At 45.6% G+C, this 23,990-nt stretch overlaps 1 protein-coding gene across 1 annotated transcript in view; it reads right to left on the reverse strand.

The window, feature by feature from the left end:
• The window catches only part of CSMD2 (CUB and Sushi multiple domains 2), a 616,179-nt gene that overhangs the window by 190,389 nt on the left and 401,800 nt on the right, over nt 1-23,990 (reverse strand). Inside the window, exons 16-22 of the mRNA XM_059136925.1 lie at nt 21,738-21,876; nt 20,500-20,687; nt 19,562-19,750; nt 19,217-19,333; nt 12,331-12,546; nt 10,723-10,911; nt 5,606-5,775 (exon numbers count right to left, since the gene is read on the reverse strand). Coding sequence (XP_058992908.1) covers nt 5,606-5,775; nt 10,723-10,911; nt 12,331-12,546; nt 19,217-19,333; nt 19,562-19,750; nt 20,500-20,687; nt 21,738-21,876 — 1,208 coding nt within the window. The remainder of the gene's footprint in view (nt 1-5,605; nt 5,776-10,722; nt 10,912-12,330; nt 12,547-19,216; nt 19,334-19,561; nt 19,751-20,499; nt 20,688-21,737; nt 21,877-23,990) is intronic.

Consider the following 23,990-nt stretch of genomic DNA (forward strand, 5'->3'; position numbering starts at 1 on the left):
TTATCCATGAATCTGAAACCTTCCTGCATTTCAGTTTCAAGTCCTTCATACTTTTCTCAGTAAAGATTATGCATGTTTTTAAGACTTATTCCTAGGTGTTTTATAGGTTTCTCTTCTATTATGAATGAGATCTTTTTTTCCCCCTGAGTATATTTTAGTTGGCTGCAGACACATCAGCCACTTTGCTGAATTGTCTTATTGGTTCTGATAGTTAATCTGTCAATTATTCTATATATTCTAAATAAAGACAATTTTATATATTCCTCTCTAATTTTTATAGTTTCTTTGTTCTTTCTCTGATCTTATTGTGATGGCTTGGATTTGCAGCACAATGTTAAATACTCCTGGAGATAGCACAACTCTGGTCTTGCTCCTGACTTTACTGGAAATCCTTAGGAAGTTCTATCATTAGAATAATGTTTGTTATAGGTGTTGGTAGGAACTTTTTTAAAAAAATAAGTTTAATACAGTTCTCTTCATAGTTTTGAGATATCTTAAAATCATGAATGAGTACTGAATTTCATCATGTGATTTTTCGGGGTGTACTGGGAGGATGATGTATTTTTGACTTCTAATGTTTATAGGATATTAGGTTAAATCACATGAAGTTGCCAATATGTGACCAGCTTTGACCTACAGGAATGTGTTTCATAGGGTTTGCCTACTATTGTAACACTGTGAGCTTTTCTAAGATTGACACGTCCTCACATACCTAGAATCAGTTCTGCTCGGTCATTTTTGCTTTCATACACAGCTAGATTCAATATGACACTGTATGTAAGGTGCTTAGATCTATGATCATATATGACTGATCTGATAGTTTGTTCTTCTATGTCTCTTATTCAGTCCACTATCAATATTTCTACTTGCTTCATTTAAATAAAACGATTGAGGAGATAGATGTCAATTTTTCTCTTTTCTGAGCCAGTTTAATCGTCACAGTATTAATTATTCCTTGAATTTTTTTTTTTTTTTTAGTTTACCTGTAAAATAGTCTATGTCTGGGTCCTTGAGACAGGATATGGGGGAGAAGTCAAAATTTTTAAGTTAACTATTGGTTTATTCACATTTTTATCTTTTCTTGATGTTAGTACTTCTTAATCTGTCAAAATGTCCATTTTACCTAAGCATTTAGATATCTTAGCTTACAGTTGTTCCTAAGTATTTTCTGATTGTTTCACAATCTTGAGATCATCTTTAACTATGTTCCTTTTTCCATTTCTAAAATTATATGTTGGTGGCTTCTTTATTCCTTGATCAGTCCTGCAAGGTTTGTATTTTTTATCTATTTTTTCAAGGAACCAGTTGGTTTTATTAACAGTAGCTATTGTTCTTTGGTTGTATTTTTTTTCAGTCATTTTTGACTTTACCTTTAAAAAAACCTCTTTCTCCTACTTCCTTCAGATTTATTGTTATATAATTCATGCTACCCAAGTCCTTATTTATTTTTAACCTAGGTGATGCATCAGAGACTAACAGAGGTATATTGAAAACTTCCACCATGACTGCAACTTTATTAAAAAAATTTTTTTATATTTCTAGCAGTTTTTATTTAATCTATTCATGCTATGTTATTTGGCACATAAAGTTTGTGGATTGATTGTACATTTTATTAACATAGAAGAATCCTCATTTTAATTTCCTTATGAGGTGTGAGAGAAGTTCTCAAAGTCATCTCATAATAAACTGATTTCATTTTTCTGTGCTTTACCCTCTTTCGTTCATTGCCTCCATCCCATTTTTTAATTGGGTGATCATGTTTCTCATCTTTATTTAATCCTTCCTCATCTTGGATCGCTCTATTTTCATTAATGCCTATTTTTGTGTTATATTTAAGATTCTCCCAAATCCTGTTAAGAATACAAAGTACCCCTGGGGATAAAAATATATGTTTATAAAAAATAAAAAAATTAAAAAAAAAAAAAGAATACAAAGTAGGAGCTGCTTTTAAAGTCTTTTTTCTTCATCGCTTACAGAGGGGCAATTAGCTCTCACTCTTCAGACAGGTTCCCTTATTCTGATCTATGGAATATTTACACACTTTCAGTTAATTTTCTTGTTAGCACACCACTGCAGAGGGAGCATAAAAGAAGGTAATGGAAATGCCCAGTGGTCTCTGGAGGGAAGCAGAGGGATTTCGTGAGAAAAGGCAAGAGGTTTCCCTGTTCCTGGTGCTGAAGTGTGTGTGTGTGTGTGTGTGTGTGTGTGTACCTCTTTTCTAATGCACCTGACCACTCTTGTTAGGCACCAACCAAGATGTTGCCCTACTTCATCTGGCTTGCCAACAAAAGCCACATGAAACCCAGAATGTTCCACCAAGAGGGAATGGTGGCTCTGTGTGGTCTCTCAGACTTAGTACTCTTGCAGAGGAGCCAATGGTGTGGACGTCTGGTCCCTGCCAACAGTGCCATGGCCTGTCCTCGGCTCCGGGCTCTGCTGCTGCTCTGAGCTAGGTGGCTGGAGATGCGTTTTTCCCTCTGGTTTCTGGCACTCCATCCACAGTCAGGATATCACTTCGCTTACGTGAATAAAAAGTTTGATTAGGACTCTTTTGATATTTTATTTGGTAAAAATTCCTTTAAGTGATACGTGAATGGTACCCTTGCCTAATTTTCAGTGCTGAGCCACAATCCTCTGTTCTTCTGTCCTTTTAAACATTCCGGCGGGGCCCCGCAGAGGATGCCATTATACATGTAGCCATATGCTTCATTTGCCATCTTGAGCTGGAAGTCGTCTTTCCATTCTATTGTAATTTAAAGGCCCTTCCTGTCTTGCTGATGACAGGTCAAAATTTTGGTAGGAGCCAAAATAAAAGCAATCAGTTCTGGGAGAGAAGCTGAAGTAGAGTAGGGGTATGATTTAAAGAATTTTCACTTATTAAAGGTAAGAAACAGATCAGGGGTCACAAATGTGAGCAGAGTTATCTTGTGGGTCAGAAGAACAAGACTACACAGACAGTGTGGAGAACTGGTCAGATACATGGAATATTACATCCTAGGCAATAAATAAGGTGTGGAGGAGGTGACAGGTCCTCCTTGGTTAGGAGCTCAGGTGTGCATTGGGGTTTCTCTGGAGAGACAAGAAAGTCCTCAGGATTAGGAATCCACCAGTGCTTTGGGTGAGTTCCAGTTGGGCAAGGGCGAGATATTCTGGGACCTGACTACCGCTCTGGGTAGCTCTTGCACACATTCCTGTCAAGGTAGACTAGAGTGACACGCTGGTCCAGCAGTGCCATGGCCGCTGATGTGGCTATAGGGCCATTCTGAATCCTATTTGGAAAACCATAACTGTGGGTGTGTCTTCATTCTGAAATAGTTCTGTACCTGTTCATGTTCCAGGTTCTCCACCCTGAGGAGAAGACTTAGAAGAGGAAGGGGTTCTAGGAAACAATCTCATCTCCCTGGGTGCTTTGCCCTCCCTTTCCCAGGCCTTGTTCTATAGAAGTTCTAGGGGTCCTGGGGTCCTACAAGTGGTCTTTCAGCCAGGTCAGAGATACAGCCTTCTGAGGAGGATACACCAGAGGCCTGGCCACAGGAGGAAGAGGGCATTCTTCAACAAGAAGGCAGAACCCACTATTAGGAAGGTGGGGGGTAGGGGAAGCTTGGCAGGAAAGTCTGGAACATCCCCCTAAAACACAGGCATACATCCCCCTCTCTCCACAACCCTGCAGGACTACCTGGGGTCCTGCCTCCTAAACAAGTCCTCCCTGATCTCTGACCTGGGTTTTACCGCCTAAGTCTCTCCCTTCTTACCCCAAATGCCTCAGAAAGTCTCGCTTCTGTCTGTTAAGCTGCTCACCTAATCCCTAACCCCTGCTCACCTGGATGGGGCAGTTGTGTGTTCTCACCTGTTAACTGCGTGTTAGCTGTGTCTCTGAATCTAGGCCACCGTGGGGAAGAGGCTCAGGCACCAGCCATTACTCCATGTGACCTCTGGCAGCCAAGGAGCCCCCTGGTCTCATCAGGCCAGACACATAGAACTGTGGCTATGTACTCCCTTCAAAACCTGGAACTTAGATGTCTCCAAAAATCCTTTCTCTGTAGGCCTGACAACAGCCTTCATGCAAGAAGGACTCTGCATTTCATCAACTCCATCTGCAGCCCCGGAGAGAGGAAGTCACTCTGGCCTTGCTGGGACCGACTATACCCTCTGAGGCTCTAGTGTGGACGATGAACTCATGGATGGAGAGAGGCGAGGTCTGGGGGCTGCCTGAAGACACAGCCCTTGGAAATTATAAAATCTTGTCTATTGTTCACTTAAAAGGAGATGCACTGCTTTTCTGTCTGGGGAGCTAAGAGGTTGCAAAGTAGAGCTTAAGAAGCCAAAAATTGGGCCCAAACCCCGCTTGACCACTTAGCATATTCTCTTCTATGTCAGGTGTATCTGGTCCCAACCAATCATCTCATGGGCCAAGGATAATTAGGTAAAAGTGAGAAACACTTTCCAAACGCTTACACACATGCATGCACGCGCGTGTGCATACACACACACACACACACACACACACACACACACACACACACATTCTTCATTGAACACATGCTCCAGAGAGTGAGTCAAGAATAGCATCTTTGCATAAAAAGCACAGTTCACTCATCATATCTAGAGAGAATCCTAAGGGATGGGATTATTTAATGCTTTCTCTTCGGGTTCTTCAGAGTAGTGACCTCTCATTGTTTTAATGTCAAGACTTCTTGGGCTGCAGGCAATAAAACTGTATTAGGATAAGCTGAAAAAGGCTTTGGAAAAAGTTTCTTGGCATAGGATGAAAATGGACACACTCTGTGAGATTTTCCTTATAATCCATTTCAATAAGGCAGCTCTTAGAGAAACTCTCCAGAGTCTACTCTTTGATTACACGCATACTCACACATCATATATGACTGGAGATACACACGGATCACATACATACAAGGACATGCAAATCATTATGTGTGCTCAGTGTTGTAACAATCCCTTTTCTATAATCAAGTCCCGACACCTCTTTGTCTGACATGTAGCTTGAATCCACTTTCTTTAACCCTGCTGCCACACATGGGCTGTCACCATGGCACAATGAATTACTAGTCTTCCAAAACATATACTCAAAAATGTCCTCAGGTGCACACACACATAAGATACAGTGAGACACGTATGCACACACACAGGTCCCTCAAACCAAGCTAGTACGTAGACTCAGATTCACATACATGCAGAGATGTACACATAAAAGGATTTCCATAAGCAAGTATCTACACAAATGCACATGCATATTCTATGAGCTCTTCACTGTCCAGCTTGATGGTCAGAGTTCATGATGAAAAACCTGACCCACTGGCCCCTCAAGCTGAATTTATGATTATTTATCATGCAGTCAGCCTGTTCTCTACCATATATGTATTTGAGAACAGTCAGCTCCGAAGCAAACTCGAAAGCCACATTCTTAGACTCTCACAGACCTTTCTCCTTTGAGTTCCCACTTTCTTCCAGATGAATGAGGACAATATCCTGGAACTCAGAAGGGAAGATGAAAGTGTGGGCCAATCCCACAGAAGTAAATGAGGAGGTGCTCAGCACACTGCTGCCTACTGCCACTTACATCTCCTATGAGATCTATTGGTTTTACCTTGAGGACATCTCCTTCTGACAGTTCGAATGTCCTGGCTTTAAGCTGAATGCCCTTTCCCGGCTGGGTCTGGATGGAGTAGATGCATTCGTGGTTGTTATTGTAGTTCACAGGAAAGTTGGGGGACAGCAATGTGCCCTGAGTGCCCGTGACTGAGTTCCCACACTCAGCTGCAAAGAGAATCACAATAATCACCAATTAACCCCCATCAGCTAAATCCAGAAAAGAACTCACAGTGCTGGAGGACCTTACAAGGATGACACATTGTTTGCCTTTCTGCCTGCCCAAATGCCTGGTTATCTGTCCATTTGCCTGCCTGTCTGGAGGACTGCTTATCAAAGTTTTTTTTTTTTTTTTTTTTTTTTAACATATCTGCCCACCTGTAGTTTTGCCCTGTTTCTTTATCTCTCTTGTTCTATGGGTCTGTCTCTCTTCTGCAGGAATAGAAATGAACCCACCAGGCATCCTTTACTTTCTTAGTGGCATGAGGCAGACCTTCTCCATACCTGTTCATCTAGTATCATAGCAACACAATGACTGAGGAGGATGTCAGTGGCAGTTGGGGGTGGTCAAGTGAGGAGAGATGAATCCTTTCAGTATCAGAGGCTTAGAAACTCAGAAGGGGTCAATGTTGAATAATTATTGCTAGCATCTTCCAAACTTCAGTATTAGTCACAAGGACCAATCCCATAAGGTAGGCATAATTATCATCCCTGTTTTATTTTTTTTTTATTTTTTTTTTTTTTTAGACTTACTGTGTTTTTTTTTTTTTTTTTTTTTAAAGATTTTATTTATTTATTTGTCAGAGAGAGAGAGAGTGAAAGCGAGCACAGGCAGACAGAGTGGAAGGCAGAGGCAGAGGGAGAAGCAGGCTCCCTGCGGAGCAAGGAGCCCGATGTGGGACTCGATCCCAGGACGCTGGGATCATGACCTGAGCCGAAGGTAGCTGCTTAACCAACTGAGCCACCCAGGCGTCCCATCATCCCTGTTTTAAAAGTCAAGAATCTGGTACTTAGAAGTTCAGATCAAGTCTCTCCATTTACCAAGAGGAGGGGGCTGAGAATTCAACCCTCCTGGTCCTGGACTTTAAGGCCACTGAAGCTTTGGAGAAAGTTTTAGCATAGACCCACTGAAACCCTGTTTCATTCAATAGCTAATGAATTCATAGCTTCCTCTCAACATCTTTTTCTCCTCCTCCAGAATTAGTCCTTCTTTCCCCATTGTTCCCGTACTTTTGTTTATAGCTGTCATCACATTTTATTTCCCCATTTGTAAACATTTCTGTTTCTTCCTGTTGATCCTTTGGGGCTGGGTCCTAGTTCTGTCTCTCTGCCTCCATTCAGTGCCTGGGCGGGGCGGGCATGAGAAGGTGAAAGGGGAGGGAGCTCAGTGGCAGGGCATGGTTGCAGAGCCCCTCAGCTGTCTCTCTAGGGTCTTTAATAGTTGTAAAGTCCTCCCTCCTCACACTTCCCTGGATCAGAGCATCTGTTGTATTGCACCCTGGCTGCTTGTTACTTGCCTAAAGCCCCCACTCGAAATGTAAGTTACTTGAGGACTAGGGTCATGCTTAATGAATCTAAACTTCCAAGGCTTAGCCCAGATTGTCTGTAAAATAAATATTTGTGAAATGAGTGAATGAATGAATATGGAGGACACAGACCTCAGAAGATGTACAGTCCTAAAAATAATTAGGTTCCAGAAGGATGAAAATACAAGTCCAGATGGCAGGCACATTACTTGTCTGGACATATGGGGAATTGGGAGCACATCTTGAATCTCTGAGGTTGATGGTAGCAAGTCTGCTTTCTTGAAACCATCCCTTGGTGTCCCTATTCTGGGCGCAGTCATTGGTAGAAGGTTGTCCCTGAGGTCAACCAATGGGCTATACAGTTAACCCTAATTGTCCTAAGTCTGATATATGCTAGGCCAAGGCAATATAGATGGAGATTGTGACACAGGGACATTCAGAGCTGAGCCTCTTGTGGTCTTGGTTACACCTATGTGTGTGTCCTCTTGTCTCCAAGGCTGTTCTTAGACCTCTGAAGACAGTGTCCGTGTCCCACAAGTCCTTACTTTTTCAGTGGGCCCTACTCCCTGAGCTCTGGCCAATTCAGGACAGCTTCACTTTCCTAGGAGTTTATATAAGCCATTCCCATGCACTGAATGTTTGTGGCCTCAGGCCAAATCCATACACTGAAGCCCTAATCTTCAGTGCGATGGTATCCCGAGGTGGGCCCTTCACAGGTGATTGGGGTTAGTGACCACATAAGCTGAGGAAATGACCAGAGCCCTCTCTCTGCCTTGTAAGGACAGCTGCTATCTGCAGGCTGGAAGAGGAACTCAACTAGACACAGAATCTGCTGGTACTTTGATCTTAGGCTGCTTGGGCTCTAGAAACATAAGAGGTATCTGGTGTTTAAGCCACCCATGATATTTTCCTAGAGGGGACTGATCATTTGTGTTAGAGACTGTCTGCAAAGTGTCCAAATGCACATAATGAATGTGGTGAGCTGGGGCATAAGACTAAAGTGATAGCTGTGGACAGGCACCATGCGGACATTTTCTGGGGGCCTGGAGATGAGGGTGGGGATTTGGGGAGTGGGTGCTGAGGACTGTGCCCCTGTATTACTCAGTCTTGTCACGTGGGCAGCACCCTGAAGCAGTTTTCCGTTATTTCTGGAGTCACACACTATTGCTACTCAGCAATCCCTCCAACTAGGGAGAGGCATGGGGAGCAGTGGGATAAGATGGACTTTGGAGACAGACAGCTGAGTTATATCAACACTCTGAACCTCAGTCTCTTCATCTCCTCATCTGGGCATTAATAGCATCTGTGTAAGACTACAGAGAATAAATGCATGAGATTTTATGATTAAACAAGTGAGCATGTGGGGACTGGTTAGCATACAGTAGGCTCCCAATAAGTGTGATTCCTCCTCTTTTTCCCCATTAATCCCAGGTGAAACTACTCGGCTTACCTGATTCAGAGCCCTAAGTGCCTGTGTTCTGGGGCAGGCAGAAAGCCCGAGAAGCTTCTTAGGAAGTGCGTTCACAGCATCCTCACTAGTCCTGATGCCTCTTGCCCTCTGCCTAGTTCTTAAATTTGGCTTCCCGTAAACATGGGCTTTGGCATGTTATTGGACACCTTCCCTGGCCTTGGCTTCCTGCACGATAGCTCTGGGGCTCCTGCTGCCCCAACATGCTCGTCTCCTCTCCCCCACAGCCCAACACCTTGATGAGGAGAGACACAGAGCTGATAGCTTCAGATGGGGCCAGTCCTTGGCCTATCACCAGGGCCGGACTCCCTGACAGGACCTTTGCCTCAGGCACCAGGGAAGGTACAGGAAGGTAGAGGGACATGACACTTGCTTCTGGGAGAGTTTCCAAAGTAACAGGGGAGGTGGGCAGATGCACTGAAAAGCTAAACACAGGCATCAGTGGAAACAAATAAATGTTCCGGAGAAACAAACAGTCATATGCACAGGAAAGTCCTGCCACTGACTGAGACATCTGTGACTTCTGTCATCCTCATCAGAAGAGGTCTCATTAAGGAAAGGGACTGTGCCTTATCCATCAGTCTGGGGCTCTGGAGGCAGAGGGTTCACTCTTCTCTATCATACCGGGACTCCCAAGGACAGGGCCATGTCTCCTGCTGCAGACCAGGACCCTTGGAGCAGGGCTGTCTCTTCCGCATGGAGTCCAGGGGCCCCTAAGGTCAAGGGCTGTGTCAACCCATCACACCATGAATTAGAGCCCAGGGCTGTTCATCTCCTTCGCAGCCAAGAATGTTTCCTGGTAACACTGTATGGGCTAAGTCATCCAATTTACACCCACAGTGCCTGTAGCAACTGGGAGCATCCCCAGGGTGGGCATTCCCATGAAATCTCCAGCCCGAGGCTCTGTTGCAGGGCTGGTGGTAATTAGAGGTGATTATAATTGCTGTGCATTATTAATAACACATGAAACAGAAGACAAATGTAATAATGAAAATGTTGTGAGGTGTCATGAACACACAGTAATTGGAATAATAAGTTAAAGAATGAGTTTATGTAATGAGATCAATGAGGCAAGAGTTTAAGGAGTGTGTGCATCTGTGGTCCCGGATAATCCCATTCAAGAAAATTTTCCCCCAGACCTACTTAGCTGAAGATGTTTTCCTGGAGAAGGAAAGAGCTGCTGGTGGCCAGACAGACACTGAACGTGGGGGAATGTGTAGGTCTGTATGTGTGTCTCAGTCAGGGTGGGTGGAGGCTCAGGGGTTGGTTATGGGAGAAAGGATAAACTTTGGGATGACTTAACTGGCCAAAATGGAAATCTGCATCTATTGTTTTAATGTTTGCCCTTTGGGACTGTAAAAGGTTATTGGTTATTGATAAATAACAATAAAAAGGTTATTGGGAAAATGGTGATAATTACATGGCCCCCCACTGGCTTATGCAAATTATGTCAACTACTCTGGAATGAAGCCTGTGAATTGCCTATTATTATCTCTGTTTTATAAGCCAGGAAGCTGTGGTGGAGGGGGTTTGGTGGCCTGCCCAAGATCTAACAGCTGGTAAGTGACTGAGCGGAGACCTGACCCTGGTGACTGTGCAGCCCCAGCCCTGTCCATCTTGCCAGCCTGTTTATGACTGTCCTTCGCTGAGCCCCAGGCTCCACAGAGAGGTCTCTGGCTGGGCTGACCTCACGGCCCCTGTTGCAATCAGCACACTGCAGCTTCTAGCTCTCTGGCATATTGGGGTTTTACGCAAGATTTCACTGTAATGCTAACGGTGAGCATTCATCCAGGCTGTGTTCCATCCGGCCCTGTGTGAAGTCCTTAGCGAGCAGAGCCATCAGCCTTACAAATGAGGACCAGCAACTGTCCCTGCTCCCTGGATATCACTCTACCTCCCCACCCCCCGGGGCCCGGAGCTCGGAAGAGTCTTCTTCAGAGCCTGGCAAGGAGGTTAGGCCTCCCATCCGAGGCCCCACTGCAAACAAGTGTGTGCTAAGGCAGTCCCCAAACCCAAGCCTGTTGGCCTCTGGGCCCGCGTGTGTTTCACCACCTCACAGCAATTGACTAACTTTTGGCCCACCCCATTAGTGAAGCAAAATGAAAGCACGTGACCACCTACCAACACACCTTGGCAGAGGCGAACTCCACAAGCGCCGTCTGCCCCCCAGGCACGTGATGCGGGCCGTGCCCTCCAGACGGTACCCGGGGAAGCAGGAGAAGATCAAGGTGTCGCCTACGCCAAACTGCAAGCCCTTCCGGATGCTGTAGGCTGGGACCTCAGGCTCCTCACAAGGCTCCAAGTCATATTCTGGAAAAGGAGCAGGAATGCTGGGGTCAGAGACAGAATATGGAAATATATAGACACAAACACCAGGGAGAAAAGGGCCAGAGATAATGACAGACAGAGGTCAGAATACATACACACTGGCCCACAAAAGGTAAAGAGAAAAAAAAATGATTATAAGAAGAATAGAGGCAGAGAGACACACAGTGAGGTAACACCATGCTTCTGGTACTGGGGATGGCTCCCCACTGCAAGCAAAGAGAGGACACCGAGTTTCCTGGAAGCATCCTTCCTGGAAGTATTTATGAGGGTCCCTGTGACTTGACCTTTCCCTCCTCTGACCCTTCATCCCCATATTAACTCCAAGCCTCAGGGCTCAAAGACTTTCCTGCCTCTCTCTCCCTAGGCATTGACCCAGATAAATTCAATCAGCTTGGTTCTAGAGGGTCAGAATGTATGACCCAGCCGAGGGCAACTTATATTGGGAGAAAGAATCCGAATGCTTCACTCAAACTCTGTCCCAGCAATGCTGGTGCTGGAGGCAGATGGCAAGCATGATGGAATGGCACTTATCACCCAGGGATCAGCCCAGTACCTCTAGTGAGGGCACAGAAGTGACAATTTCCATTGTCCCCAAAGGTATCTCCCTTCTGAGGCACAGTGCCCCAGGGCTCTATGTAGTAAAGAGAAGGAGGTTTCCTTAGATGAGGGGAGGCATAGTGGCTAGATATGTCCCTGGCCATGACCTGGCCAGGCCCATGGCAGATGGCTTCTGTTGGAGGGACAGCGTGGGGTTGAGCTGGGCCACATCCCAGTTCCTAGAGGCCAGATATCTCTTGCCCATCCTGGGAGATCCCATGGGATGAGTAGAGACACTCTGGGAAGCAGTGGGACAAGAGTGGTGGGGTACTTGGGACCAGAGCAGTGAAAGGGTCTGCTTTTCTTCCGGAATGCCAAATTAAAGAGCTTTCTGCATAGGATTCTTAAACACAGGGATAAATATTTTTTACTACTAAATAAGCATTGGTGAAGAAGTCCCCAAATAAGACTCTAATATGTTCATTTCAAATCCCTTTCTTCTTCTTCCTCTTCTTTTTTAATTGCTGGGGTCATGAAACAGTGGAAGTGAAATCAGCAGAAGAATTATGTATTCCTAGGACAGGAGGGGATGTCCTAGTCCAACCAGTTATACTGGTGATTTTCAGAGTGGATCTAAAACACCTTCAGGGAAGATTCCCCCAAACACCTGCTTCCCAGCCCATCACAGGGAGGCCTCATTGTATCTAACCCAACAATCTTTTGCTGCAGCAAAAGTGAGGTCATTCTCCCAGGGACTGGAAAGTGGATCAATGTCCATCTGCTGGGAAGACCAGAGGCTGGCAGCAGAGGGAGAGGCAGAATATTCTGCCATCTCCTCCCCCAGGGGACCCCAACGTGCTTTACCTGCGAAGGTGATGTTGAATCCTTCGTAGGACATGGAGAAATCAGAAATGAAGCGGACCTGGGCAGTGAAGTTGCCATAGAGTCCAGCGCTGATGGGGGCCGGCAACCGTGAGCCGGTCAGCTGTCTCAGGGGCTGCGAGAAGCTGCCGTTCTCGGTGATGAGGAGGTAGTCGTGGCCACTCTCCAGGTGGAAGGTGTGGAATGTAAAGAACACACCTGTCAAGAGACCGGAAGGGTCCGGGTGACAAACTGAGATGGCTGCAACAGCCGTAGTGCGAGACAGGATTGGCACAAATATTTCCAGTCCATGGACGTCTACCAGTGGGTTGGGGTATGAGCATGCACTGATAGTCACATACAGGGGAACCAGAATGAATGCGTCTGAATGATCCAGAATATGCCATTTGCCCACAGGTCAGGGAGAAGGACACCGCCTTATGGTTGTCAAATTTGAAAGATTTATGGCTAGGTCTGTGAGAATGCTTCATAGCCTTTCACTCATTCACAGATTCTCTCATTCATTTCTCAACAAGTATTTGTATATCTGACAAGTGCTTCCTCTGGGCTAGGATCCAGGGCCAGGGAGGAGCAAGGGGATATACAAGACATTCAACAAAGAGCTACAGTACAGAGTGACAAAAGCGCTATCAAACATCATTCAGAATGTTCCGGGGGCAGAATGGCAAGCACTAAACAAAAGCGATAATATTCACTAACATTTCGGCACTAAGTATCTGCGTGGCACTATGCTATGTGTTTTATTGCCCTGTAGTTGGCCCCTATCAATTGGAAGAGAAGATCTGAAAACCCAGTTAACCCCACCAATAACTCATCTCCATTTTACACCCAAGGAAACTGAGGCACAAAGAGGAAAGGCACGTGTCCAGGGTCACCCATCTAGCAGGTGGCAGAGCTGGGATCTGGGTGCAGTCTGATTACAGGGTTGCGTAAAACAGCTCCATGACACTGCTTCTCCCACTACAGAGAGAGAACAGGCAGGAGGGGTGGCCAGGTACTGAGATGGGTCTGGTGGTGAGAAAGATGGGGTGGTAGGATCTCAACACCCGAAGCAGCTCTTGGACCAGATCCAGATGGCCGTCTGTGTTTGGGTGGGCCTGTGTGTAAATGCATGCCCACTCACACATCAGCACGCCCATGGGAATGTATGCTGTGGGCGTGCTAAGGGCAGGTGCTTGGCTAGACTAGGGGGGCTGGATTCACTTGCTATTCAAAGTCCACGGACCAGCAGTATGGGCCTCGCCTGCAAGCTTGTTAGAAATGCAGAATCTCAGCCTCTGTCATAGACCTTCCAAATCAGAATCTGCATGCTAACAAGGTCCCTAGGAGATCTGTAGGAACATTAAAGTTTGAGGAATACTTCTCTAGATAATTAGCGACAAGTTTTTGATAAATCATGTTTGGGTCCAAGCTCTCAATGCTAAAATATTTAAAATGTTTTCATAGTCTTGCTTCTCTATGGATGGGACCTGGTAAGCCCAGAGTTTTGGGGATTCTATGGGTGGGGGCAGGGGAAAGAGAAGCCCATAGAGGTGGTGGAACTAGGCATGCAGCTTGTAAATGCCCTGTGCCCAAGCGACTATGTTACATCTATGGACCTATTTCCTCAAGGGAACAAATCCTAAGCACCTACTAAGTGCCAGGGCTGGGCTAAGCAGTGAGAAAGATCTCTCAGTTTAGTGGAGGAGACTGACACATCCATAGTGAGAGCCCAGAATGGCGGCACAGAATAAGAGTGCTAACTAAGCCCAGAGGGTTGGGAAGACTTCACGGGGTCACAGTCTTTGACAGGATGGGTATGAGCATTTTGGGGATGTACAGGTATGTGTGCCCACATGTATCCTATCCTCCTCCCAACACATCAACACAGGTGCACACGAGAAACTGTTCTCAGTCTACAGTGCTTGGGAAAAGGCTCGGTGGAAATGTCTTTCCCTCCTGGTAAAACAAGGGTTGGGTAGCGATTGGATCAGACACAGTACAGGGAATTGGAGCTGATGAAGCGCTAAGCCTCGCACTCTATTCTTCAGCGTGCAAACACAGTCCCTCCATAGGAGTAAACATTTGGCTGGCATTCTAGGGATGAGTAAACAACTGAGATGAAGCCCCTGGGTTTCCCAGCTGTGCTGATTGCTTGAGGCTCTTTTGGTCATTGTGAGAAAATGAAGACATTGTCACAGAGGCCCCATGTTGGAGTCTGAATCCAGATTTGGTGTGACAGATGCACACACAAACTGATACTTCACTGGCGTGATCATGTCGAATCCTATGAAGGATGAGTACCATGCCAGGCAGACATTCAGAGCTGTGGAAAAAGCGTGGGCTTTGGGAGGGGACCCAGACCTGGGTCAACGGCCCATCTACCAGCTGAAGGGTGTGGGCCGAAGTTGCTCAAGTGTGTCCTGAGTTCTAGTTTCTTCCACCATAACATGGGGATGATAGCATCTCCTCATAGGTAACATTTAATTATTGGAGTGAGGAACAATTAGCATAGCAGATGCAGAACCCACAGCATGGTGTCTGACACATAGTAGGTTTTCTTTTTGCTCAGCTTGTCTAACTCCTAGACAGCCTTATGGATTGAAAAAAATTTCACTTCTGGGGTCTCAGCAAGGGCCCATTCTTTGGACTCCTGAATTAGCCATTCCCTTTGGCTGGGAAGTTGAATAATTCTGAATTTCATAGAGTTCAAGTTTCTCCAGCTGTTCCTCTGCCTCCTGGGGATCAATCAGAGTCAGTAGCCTAATGGATTTGTTAACCTGAGATACTCTTACAGGCATTGCCCTCTGCAGAAGGGTCTGAGTTCAATTTAATTCTATTCATATAAATATTTCTTGAGTTCCTCATGTGTCAGGCATAGAGCCAGAACCTAGGGAAGCTGCAGGAAACAAGGCAGACATGTCTCCCAAAGGGCTTGGAGTCTGTGTGCGGGGAGCAGGAAGGCACAAAATCATGTGGGAGCCCACGGAGGGGAGCCCAGCTCACACCCAGGCCTCGGAAGAAAGGGTCCGGAAGGCTCATTATAGGAAGTGAGTTCAGAAGATGAAGAGCTGGCCACACAAGAGGGGTGGTGGAGATGGTGCAGGAGGGAAAGTGTTCCAGGGAGAAGAACAGCATCCCAAGACACAAAGCTCTAGAGGACAACAAAAGTCTGGGAAGTTCTAGGAACTGAGAGAGCTTCAATGTAGCTAGGACTTAGTATTTACAGAACTCAGAAGGAGGCTGAGAAAGGTGAGCAAGGGCTATAGGCTCACACCAGCTATTTTATAACTTCAAGCTTTATACTAAGGGTCTGGTAAAGCCTTTAAATGGTCCTAAGGAAGAAGTGACCGGGTCATACATCAGTGACCCTGTATCGATTCTCTGCCTGGAACACCTCTTGTCCTGGCTAATACTTGTTCATCCCTGAAGACTGGCCCAAGTTTCAACTTCAGGACACCACCTAACCAAGCCCTAGGGTGGTCACTGGATGTTTGCTACCCTTATCCACTCTTGGCCATGGTACGTTAGATGGACTCTAATCTTCCTGAAGGCAGGCAATGCCAAAGTGGTTCAATGCCAGGTTCATGCCACTGGGTTTTCCTAGCACCAAGTTTAAGTGCAAGTATGACATAAGCATTTGCTCAATATTTGAATCGCATTGACTTCTAGACAAAGACACATATAGAAAGGCATAGAGAAACATACCCTGCCCCCCCATGATTACAGATGCCAGACAGAAAGAAAATCATGACTACTGGGGGATGTTCCTTTAAGGATTATGAGGGGGCTACCTTTCTTGCCCTCTTGATGCCACAGAGGAGCTTCTGGCTCCCCTACTGGCCCACTCTGGCCAAGACTTGCTGGAAACAGCTCTGCAGGATGAACAAGGATGCTGCCCTAATCCCTCCTCTCCTCAAGGAGAAGGGGACAACCAGGCCTCACCCTGACTGCCTGCAGGGTCCTTTCTCCCCAAGAAGCTGCATGCCACCCTAATCCCAGTTAGGTCAGGCCTATTAGAGGCAAAAGTGAAGTCCTTAAGCACACGTGGGGAGACTTTGAGTGACTTTTCTTATAATTTTTTTTTTTTACACAAATACTATAGTTTACATGTAATATTTTTATTTCTCAAAATTAGAAAAAATGGAGAAGATAAAAATAAGAGAGTAGTGGCACTAATGTCTTGAGGTATAACTTTTCAGATAATTTTCTGTACACATATCCTGGTTTAGTTTTTATAAACTATGTTCTTTTGGCAAACATCTCTTTAGGCTTAACAATGTAATACAACTACACCTGTAGGTCTTTATTTTTTAAACTTTTTTTTATTTTTTATTTTTTTATTTTTTATTTTTTTTTTTTTTTAAAGATTTTATTTATTTATCAGAGAGAGAGAGAGGGGGAGAGAGCAAACACAGGCAGACAGAATGGCAGGCAGAGGCAGAGGGAGAAGCAGGCTCCCTGCTGAGCAAGGAGCCCGATGTGGGACTCGATCCCAGGACGCTGGGATCATGACCTGAGCCGAAGGCAGCTGCTTAACCAACTGAGCCACCCAGGCGTCCCGACTTTTTTTTATTTTTAAAAAATATTTTATTACTTTTATTTTAGAGAGAAAGAAAGAAAGAAAGAGAGGAACGTGGGCCAGTGGGAGAGGGAGAAAAGAATCTTAGGAAGATTCCATGCTCAGCACGGAACCCAACATGGCCCTTGATCCCCCAATCCTGAGATCATGACCTAAGTTCAAATCAAGGGTTGGTCACTTAACCAACTAGGCCACCCAGGCACCCCTACCCTGTAGGTTTTTAAATATTCTCTCACATTATGGCTTTTCATAGCTGCACAGTGTTGCATTATATATAGGTATCATATCTTTATTTAACATTTCTTCATTGATGGACAATTCAGTAGCTAACTAATCCTCCAATTAGTAAAGTATTTTAGGAAGCACCCTTGCAGCTAAATCTTGATGTACAGTTGTACATATTTTTTTCAGATATATTCCAAGGAGTGGAATTGTTGGGTCCAAAAGCACATATATTTTGAAAACTTTTGAATCATATCATGGAACCATCATCCAGAGAATTTCAACCATTTTATACAATGTCAGTGCTGAAGAAGAATATTCATGTCTGCACACTGTCTCCCATACTGTTATGATATTCTCTGCTGACTTGAAAAAAGAAATGGTATTTCATTACTGGTTAAATTTGCATGTCTTTAATTATGAGTGGGGTCAATGTCCTTTCATCTCTATTTCTTCTACTCTGAAGCATTTATAGCTTTGCTCATTTTACAGGCCTAGAGACCAGGTGCGTCTTTCTTTAGGATTTTTAAGAGCTCTCCATGCATCAGGTTGGTAATCTTTAGTTGATTATTTATGTTGAAAGTAATTTTGTCCACTTACTGTCTGAATTTTTTATGGCCCCCCCCTTTTTTTTTACGTAAATCCACTCAAAGTTTTATTTAATCAAATCTTAAAGTCTTTGCCTTTATGGATTCTGCTTTTAGTATTACTCTGTATAGTACATCCGCACCTGGGGTTAGATTTTTATGTTCTTCTAGTATTGGAATTTATGTGGTTAAATGTATGAGGTCTGTTTGGTTCTTTTCTTTTATTCCCAAGTGTTTAAGTCTAGTGTTTAAAAAGCATTTATTAAATAATCAATCCTCTCTTCAATGGATTGGAAATGACACTTTAATTATATACTACAAACTGTCTCTCTCACACACATACACAAGTGTGCATGTGTGTGCATGCACAGTCTCACACACATACACACACATAGGACTCTACGTCTGGACCTTCATATGCCTGCATTGGTTTGTGTGTCCATTCCAATACTCATACCACATTGTTAAAATTATTTTAGCCAAAAACATTTTACTATCTGAAAGAGTTACTCTTTTAAAAATTTTTCATGGCTTTTCTACATGTTAATTCTTCTAGATGAGAGGTTCTTATTCGAGGGCATGCATCAGATTTACTAGTGAAATCTTCAGAAATCAAAGATGCCTGTTTTCCATCTCCAACATGGAAAATCAAAACATCTACAGTGCAGTCTAAGCATTAACATATTTGCTACAGTGCAGAGGGGTTAAGAACTGTGACCCTGGATGAACTTCAGAATAAGCTTCTGAGGATAGAAGCCATATGTGCCTGGTTACTGTTTATTCCCAGCCCGAGTCTGCCACATGGGTGGCATTATTCAATTAATATTTGCTGAATCAAAGACTATATTATTTCCTGTTTATTTCTAACCAGCACTCTTCCTTTGAACTTGTGAGGGAAGATTATTCATGTGAGGGAAGTTGAGGTAACAGTCCAGACTGGTGAGGAATATGAAAACATGGCATCTGAGGAACAGCTGAGCTATGTAAGAAGAGGTTCACGGGTCCAGTGTCTGAAGGGTGAACATGAGGAGAGGGGGCAGATGGATCCTATTTTCCTCCAGCACACAGAACAAGGAAAAAAGTTTCAGAAACATCTAATAGGCTATTAGGAGGGGTCAGATCTATCAAAAAATGACACCAGGTGCCTATTTGCTGAATGTGTTGGCCACCTTCCCACTGCTGGGGCTGTTTAGGCAGGTGTGGTGCCATCTTGTCGGGAGCAATTAGAGAAGATTTCTGCATTATGTAGGGTTTCATAGCTGGTAATTTCTACAGTACCTTCTAGCATGAAGATTTTAGATTCTTAAAAATATTTGTGGAATGTATTCTGTGATTCAAAGAGATGGGAAGTTTATGGGAGTATTCCAGTTGAGAAAAATTCAGACCAAATGCTGAGGTCACTACATAGGGAGATCCCCACTGAGGCCACCTTGACCTGGAGAACATGGGGTTCTGACCATGTCACAGTCCAATACTTGCTCCAGGCCTAACCACTCACCCTTGCCATGGGATGTTTCAATAATCCAGGTACAGTTCAAGTTGTTGGGGTAGAAGTCAGGAAACCCTGGTGATAAGATAGTCCCACTGGAGCCTTGAATGAAGCCACCACAGAGTGCTACAGGAGTAAAGACAGTGTTGAAAGATTGGAGTGGCCCAGGGAGCTCCCTCACACCACCCTATATCCCCATCCCCAACCAATCCTCCTGGGAGCTGGGGAGCCATCTTCTCTCAACCCTCAACCCTCACTAATGGGTGGGAGAGTCAATGCCCCTTCTAGCTCCTGGTCTTCCACAGCAGGAAAGGAATCCACTACCTTAGCACTCCTTTGCAAGGTGTGTCTCACCTTCACAGCTGGGCAGGGCCCGGCTCCACTGGAAGTTAGGCTCACACTCCAGGGGCTCTCCGTCACTTAACGTGTAGCCTGAGTCACAGCTGAAGGTCACTAGAGCGCCCACATAGAAGTCATTTCCATGGCGCTGCCCATTTACAGGGATCCCTGGATCCAGACAGTGGTCTGACTGCAGTGTTATAGCTGGAAAAGAGAGCCCACAGCTGGAATAGACAGCTAACCATCACCACAGAAGGACCCTAGCTGGCCCACAAAGGGAGGGAGGAGAGAACCCTGATTTACAGAAAGCTGAGGTTGTCATTTACCCATGTGTCAAGTGTGGCTGTCGACATCTGCTAAGACATCTGAAGACCTGTTTCTCAAAGAAAATAAGCTGATTCTAGTATTTGTCCATCCGTCCATTCATTCAATTAACATAAGTTGAGTGTCCACTATGGTTTAGACACCATGCTAAGTCTTGGGGATACAGACATGATTAAGAACATGGGGCTGCCCTCATAGCGCTCTCGACCAGCACTTTCTCTACTGGTCTACAAAGAGTAGAAGGGACATCCATCTTGTTCAACTGAGGCAGCAGAGATGGATGCAGAAGGTGATGGGGGAGTGAGGGTGAGTGAGAGATGCTATCACATTTCAGCCTCACCATCCTCAAACACTGTCCCCAGATAGCCCAGCATGGTGGTTCCCAGTCACCTGCAGGTAGAAGAGGCTTTGTGGTATGTGGGTCATCAGACTTCACTCTTTCCAAAGGCTCCCCTCTGAGCTCCTATGGGCTCTGACAGATGCTGAGAGTAGGCGAGTGCCCCCCAGGAGCACAGGCTGAGGAAGCCCCTGGGATGGGGCCAAGTTGGGGACCCACTGCTGGAATAGTCCGTGGTCCCTGCACCCTCCTCCCAGCCCACCTTGTCATCTGCCTCCCTGCCAATACTCACTCTCATAGCGGAGCTGGAAGCCGATGTCTGAGTGACTCTTATCGGTCGAGAAGAGGAGGTAGAGGTAGTTGCTGGTGCTGATGAGGAACTGGGGGACCTGGGTCCCATGGTAAACCCCGATCAAGGGTGATGAGTATGTCCGCCCATCTCGAACTTCCAGAGTATCATAGTTGACCTCGGTTTTAAATCTGCCAAAGATGGGAATGTAGACTTCTTGAGAAACCTGAGGCTTATTAACTTGCAAATGAAAAAAGGCCCTATCTGGCCCAGGACTTCAGAACAACCAGATTTTGGCAGGCTGGGACATTTTAATATAATCTGCACACATTCATTAGTGATAGGAAAGGGCCTTCTCCACTACATTTAGCCTCTCCCCCACCTCCGATGGCTCAGCACTCTCTCAGTCCTCCCTGTGGCTTGAGCCAAGACACATCTTCAGACTTAAAGGCACGACTAGTCTCATGGCAGGGGGGGGGGGTCAGAATGTTCTAGGCCAGAATTCAGTAAACTATAGCCCAGGGCCAAATCTATTCTATAGCCTGTTTTTGTATGGCCTAAGAGCTAAGAATGGTTTTTAACATTTATAAAGGGGTATGTTTTAAAGAAAACAGAAAATATGCAACATATAACCACAGGTGGCTTACAAAACCTAGAATATTTACTATTGGACTCTCATGGAAAGGTTTGAGCACTGCTATTCTAGGCCATGGATGCTTTGTCTGGAAGAAGTTTCTGCTCATATTTGGGTGGCTACTTTCCCCACTGAAGGGGCATGCCTGGGGTGGGAACAGGAAATGCAGCATATGAGCAGGATTTGGGTCAAAGGTCAGGAAGCTGCCTTCGTATGCTGCCAATTTTAGAGTTATACTCCTCAGATGCCAATGCCTGCTTCAACATCTGATGGTGTCTATCTGCCCACTCTCTGTCACTGGGTGTGAGGGGGACAGAAGGGCTCTGATATCCCAAGTGATACCCTACCCACCCTTCTGTTCACTCCTCCAGTCATGAACAACACAAACCTCACTACTGAGGTGAAACCAAGGCCAAGCGCAAAGCCCATGTGGCCTGTCTCCACCCAGGGCAATTTGTTCCAAAGTTCTCTGACTTTGCTAACATTTCAGCGAGCATGCTGGTCCTCCGCCCTCAACCCCAGGCTCCCCTCCACCACCACTCCTAAGAAATCTACCACCCCACCCCACCCCTGGCTCTGTTCCCTCCAAGGCTGTGGTTGCAGGCACCTGTCGAAGGTGATTTTGATGGGGTAGCCTGGCTGGGCTTCAATCACCCAGGCACAGCTGAGGGCATCCTTGTAGAAGCCAGGCCAGCCCGGGGACAGGATGGTGCCACTGGGCGAAGTCAGATGACCACCACAGGGAGCTGGGGAACAGAAGGGAGAGAAACAACTTTCTTGTGTTGGGGGGGACAAATGAACAAACAAATAAAAACTCTCTCTATAAAATGTTATCTGCCAACAAGTATTGTTTTTGTTTTTATGGAAAATTACATAAACTATATAAACTGTGAGTTCTGTCTTTTGGGACCTTTATAGACATGCTCAGTTACATCATTTGAACTTTTATTAAAGGCCAGAGGGGAGAAATAAAAATAATCCTTTAGGGCACCTGGGTGGCTCAGTGGGTTAGGCCGCTGCCTTCAGCTCAGGTCATGATCTCAGGGTCCTGGGATCGAGTCCCGCATCGGGCTCTCTGCTCAGCAGGGAGTCTGCTTCCTTCTCTCTCTCTCTGCCTGCCTCTCTGCCTACTTGTGATCTCTCTCTGTCAAATAAATAAATAAAATCTTAAAAAAAAATAATAATCCTTTAAACAAAGTCTTCTGTCATTCTAGGAGGGCTGAAGTACAGCTAATATTTGGGTTGCACTGGTTTTTCCTTTCCTCTTTGCTCCTTGCATCAGGCTTGCGGCAAAAGCAGAGATCCCGCCACCTCTGGCACGGGCAGTGGGCAGATCCCCAAGCTCAGCTCGGAGCTCGGCTGTGACCTACTCCACTGTAAGTTCCTTGAGGGCAGGGGCCTTGTTCATGGTCTTTCCAAATTTGGAGTCCCCAGCATTTAGCCTAGAGCTTGGCACACAATCATCCCTTCATGGCAGGAATCAGTAATCATTGCTTGAATGAATGCATGAATGCATGGAAGGATGAATGAATGTGGTTCATGGCAGGTGATTCCACAAGACACTGGGTAGTGCAGACATGTTTCTGATCCTGCTCCGCCTGTCCTCTCAGTCCCTTGGTCGGTCGGTGTCACTCTTCCCATCCCTCAGCTTCCTTTTCCCACCAGCACCCTTCCTTCACCATCGCCTCCTCCTACAGCTGGACCCTTGGCCCTTGCGGTGCTCAGCAGAGGGAGCCCCGTCCTTCTTCTGGTAGGTGGTCAGATTTCACCGTGCATGCCTTTTAAGTTATCTTAGGTCACGTGACCACTTTGACCAATCACACGAGAGTGGTAGTGGCGCAGGTTCCGCCCATAGGAAAAGTTGAGGAGCTGGCGCCAGATTTGCCATTTTCTGCCTCGTTGATGGTGAGAGCAAGTGTCAGGATGGAAGTCCCCTCGGGCTGGGCCTTTGAGTGACAAAGGGGCAGGGCCCCTTGATGGCCAGTGTTAAACATGCAGCTCAGGCAGCCTATGTGAGTACCAATTCCTGCTTTTAAGCCACTGAGATTGGGGGCTTGTTTGTTAACGCACTCTAACCTTACCCACCTGGTACCTCCCCAGGACCGATGAGGAGGATGCCGGCACCAACCACCACCCACACTGTGGCCATCGTCGCCACCACGGCCATTCATGGACTCACAGGGACAGTTATGCTCACTCTTCACAGAACACAAATCCTGCAAGGGTGGTGCTATTAATCTCCCCCATTTTACAGCTAGGACAGGTTTATGGAGGTGCAGCAACCAGCTCTGCTTTAGTTGGTGATAGAGCCTGGACTCGGACCTAGGAAGACACCATAAATCCAGAGATCCAAAACTAAGCAGCCTTCCACTTTTCGAAGAACCCCTGTGTCCTTTGGAATTCCTTACTATGGAGCTATCAGATGCCAAAAATGTCCTAAACAAGACGAGGAAGAAAATGAAGAGCTACTCAGTAGCTGTTTTTTTCTGCAGGTTTTTTTTGTTTTGTTTTGTTTTTGTTTTTGTTTTTGCATGCTTCCCTAGTTAATCAGTTTCATAAAACAGGATCAAATATACTGCACCCTTCCTCTCTCAATTCTATGAACTTCTTGGAAAGACTGAAAATAATTGTCAACATTCTTTTTTAAAAGACTTATTTATTTATTTTAGAGAGCGAGGGGGGAGATTGCCGGGGGGGGGGGGAGGGAGAGAGAATCCCAAGCAGACTCCCACTGAGCACAGAGCCTGACAGTGGGCTAATCTCACCATACTGAGATCATGACCTGAGCTGAAATTAAGAATTAGAGGCTCAACTGACTAAACCACCAAGGTACTCTGATTGTCAAGCATTCTTAACAGAG

The sequence above is a fragment of the Mustela lutreola genome, chromosome 10 (genome assembly GCF_030435805.1).
Source record: "Mustela lutreola isolate mMusLut2 chromosome 10, mMusLut2.pri, whole genome shotgun sequence".
Lineage (NCBI taxonomy): Eukaryota > Metazoa > Chordata > Mammalia > Carnivora > Mustelidae > Mustela > Mustela lutreola.